General features: G+C 41.1%; 1 protein-coding gene across 2 annotated transcripts in view; it reads right to left on the bottom strand.

The window, feature by feature from the left end:
- Nucleotides 1-1,415: 1,415 nt before the first annotated feature.
- The window catches only part of tert (telomerase reverse transcriptase), a gene marked incomplete at its 5' end in the record, with an annotated part of 16,924 nt that continues 15,086 nt past the window's right edge, over nucleotides 1,416-3,253 (bottom strand). Inside the window, 3 exon segments of one of the 2 annotated variants that reach the window (XM_014034630.1) lie at nucleotides 1,416-1,828; nucleotides 2,230-2,367; nucleotides 2,439-2,563. In XM_014034630.1, coding sequence (XP_013890084.1) covers nucleotides 1,725-1,828; nucleotides 2,230-2,367; nucleotides 2,439-2,563 — 367 coding nt within the window. 2 annotated transcript variants of the gene reach the window in all.

The following is a 3,253-nucleotide window of genomic DNA, read 5'->3' as shown; positions in this document are numbered from 1 at the left end:
CCTGAACAGTTGGTGGCAGTGTTTAACAGTTTGAAACATCACCAAGCTCTATCTCTGAAGAAGAGTAAAGACAAGGAAGTGATGATTTTCTTCATAAACAGAACATATGGCTGTGTCCAAAACGACAGGCCGGGRCCTCCAGAGGACCCAGACTAACCAGTCGAGGTGGGCCGGGTCCTTGGTAGACCGGGAAGACTGGAAAAAAAGAGGCTGTGAATTTGGACGGTCTAGCCTCCCGTCCACCTCGGTGTACGTCATGTCACCTAGCAACTGTGATGACGATAAACAGAAGCAAAATTAGAAAATATCAATGTATTAGCATTAATGTCACAAAACAAAATTTAACTTAAAGGTAACATTTGAAGAACTAARTGACCCGCTGTAGGTTCATGTTTATTTCACGTTTTTATGACAAAAATAATATTTAAAAACACGTCTATACAAATGATAAAAGTATTAGAGTTACAACCTGTCTCCTGGAGGAGTTTCATCGGATCAAGCCACGCAGGTAACCCCTGCTGACTAAGAAACTGAAACTTCACCTCCAAACCAAGAGGGGGAGACCTTGGTCCTCCCCAAGGCCTATCAGGTGTCCTCATAGGTAAACTGGGGGAGGGGCCACAAGATCAATCCCTCCTGAACTCGTCTCTTTTTCTCTTTTATTTTAGCTTGGGACCATTCTTCAGCTTTAATCCAGACATTTCCATCTCTTGTCCAAGTAGCTAAAATATGATTTTTTAGGAACCTCGCCTCTTGAGCAACGTCTGCCTTCTTTTTGTTTAATGTTCACTAACATATTGTTATATCTTGCTTGTGTTAAGAGGTCATCTTTGATCTTCCTGCTGGTGAATCTGATAAAGATCGTTGGTTCGTCTCGTGGTTTTATTGATAAAAGTTAGATRGACACGTTTTTACTGACGTCAGGGTTGGTGTGATAAAACCCAGAGAGCAGTACAGAAATAAACATTACATCATTTGGTTCAAACTTTAGTATGAACTTTCAGATGCTGAACATGAAGAAAATCTTGGGTTTAATTTTTAAACTTGAAAGATTTTTTCATTATTTTTGTACGATCAAATCAACAGAAWTGAATATTTCCAAACATTCTAGAAAAGTCCACATTTTCAACATTAAAACAGCAGTTTTCCTTGGTTATGATGTTCTACAGTTGTTGTGCTTCCTTAAATGTTTTTTATTATATGATGTTATAATGCAACAAGTGGGAAGTTAGGTATCATTTGCATATTCAAAATTATATAAAAAAATCTTTTAAACACAAAATAAAGTGTCAACTTTCTGACAATGTCTGGATTCACATTTTATCTGCACTTGTCACTGAAGTCTTTCTCTAGTTGCCTGATTTGTGTGAAACCCAGCAGCAGCTGCAGACAGGCTGTGAGTAACTCTGACAAACTGATTTGTTAAAAAACGTTTATTTGATTTGTTTGTAGCTGTTTTATAGAGTTATGATTGTGTCATCAGTCAGAACTTTGAAGCCACATGTTGAATAAATGACATCATTTCTCTGCTCTGACAGGTGAAACAAGCTCCTGAAGCTCCGCCCCCATCAGCTGATTCAGACAAACCTTTTCATTCCAACAGAACAAGCAACAACCTGACTGTTTATACATCCAGTGAAAACTATAATACAAACATAATGATGGCTTTAACTTCACCAGAACCATCAGATTCTGTTTAGTAGTGGTGGGATGTTGCTGGTGGTCTACACCTGGATGGTTACAAAGTCCTCTGGGATCCTGGGGTTTGAGGCCTGCCGGACCCTGGCCAGTCTCAGATCTCCCAAACGTCTCTCCAAGCTTCTCTTGCCTGTTCGAACCATGAGAGCAGAGAACGACACTGTGGACCAGGGACGAACCAAACAACTCACACCTGTCTGTTAATCAAAGCCTTTTAAAGATGATGAACGTTTCTACATTCTTCAGTTTGCACCTGAACGAGTCAGAAGGAAGTGAGCAGGCAGTAAGAGTGTCATCATTCTTCGTTTGGAGAAACAGGACATGTTGCTGCTGTCCACAGTCTCCTAACATCTGCTAACAGCTGCAGTAATAAATCTGAGTCTCATTAATGAACCTTTGAGTGTTAAAACATCCCTTCATCTCTGCTGTSTGAAGCTTTAAAGCCTAACTTGTGTTCAGCATGTCTCCTCACACTTGGACAGTGTCAGTGTGAAGCTCTAAACATGTGTGTGTATTAGCAGTGGTACCAACGTTTGTGCAGCTGTGGCAGCAGCTCCTTATAAAGCGGCCGATGCCTGGACAGAACCAGCAGGAAGGACAGGCAGAAGATCAGCTCCACGGCCTCGTACTGAACCACACCAGTCTGGGCTTTGTCACCTAAAGTCAGTCCTGCAGACAGAACAAACTGTCCAATCAAAGGTTTCCCACGAGGCTCGTCACGTCACACGTCTTCTCCTTACCCTTGTTGCTGGACCTGATGAGCTTGTTGGTGTAACTGGCCATGTCCCAGATCATCTGCAGGAAGTAAGCTGGGTTCTTAGAAACCTTCTGACCAAAGGGCAAACACTGGGCACACACATGGAACCTGAGAAGATAAACTAAATCAGTACGAGTGTACGAAATCTCACGATATTAAACTCCTCAAGGTCTCTCCTTGAGAGGTAACTGTTGTCTCGCTAAYCCAACTTTTGGCCACTTTGTCACCAGATCGAGCAACTTTTTACACCCCTCTAGTGACAAGGKTACAGCAGCAACTGTTCCCAGTGTTTTTGGAGACTTCTAGAAACTTTGACAGRCCTTTTCTCATTTCCTCCTCCTTTCCTCCGTGAGCGGTGTGGTAAGCCCCTCCCCCTTTCTACAGCGGTCCGACCATCTAGATGTTCATGAAGGAAAAAAAATAACTATTTGTTTTGTATTTATGTTGAGTTTTTGGAAAGTTCTGTGTGAATGTGGTGTTTTTATGATGTTGGAAGGCCATGCAGTTAAAGCACTGTTCTAAGGAGATTCAAGACATCAGAAAAAGAAAGATTTCAGTTGAGTTTGTAATAAAAATGTTAAAACAGAATAAAAGCCTTTTTGCAGCATAAAATTATTCTTTGAAGTTTTCTTGAAACCAATATTCAAATCTTGTCTCGTCTCAAGAGATTTATGTTTTGTTATACGGCTAATTATCAGATGATTGGATTCAAGAATAAAGAAACTACCTGGTTCTGCTGGAGGTTTCTTCCTGATTAGCAGGGAGTTTTTCCTCTCCACCGTTTGCTCAGGATGGGAG

The sequence above is a fragment of the Austrofundulus limnaeus genome, unplaced genomic scaffold (assembly GCF_001266775.1).
Source record: "Austrofundulus limnaeus strain Quisiro unplaced genomic scaffold, Austrofundulus_limnaeus-1.0 Scaffold2199, whole genome shotgun sequence".
In the NCBI taxonomy this organism is placed as follows: Eukaryota; Metazoa; Chordata; class Actinopteri; order Cyprinodontiformes; family Rivulidae; genus Austrofundulus; species Austrofundulus limnaeus.
The sequence above is the reverse complement of the archived record's forward strand: the minus strand, read 5'-3'. Positions and strand labels throughout refer to the sequence as shown.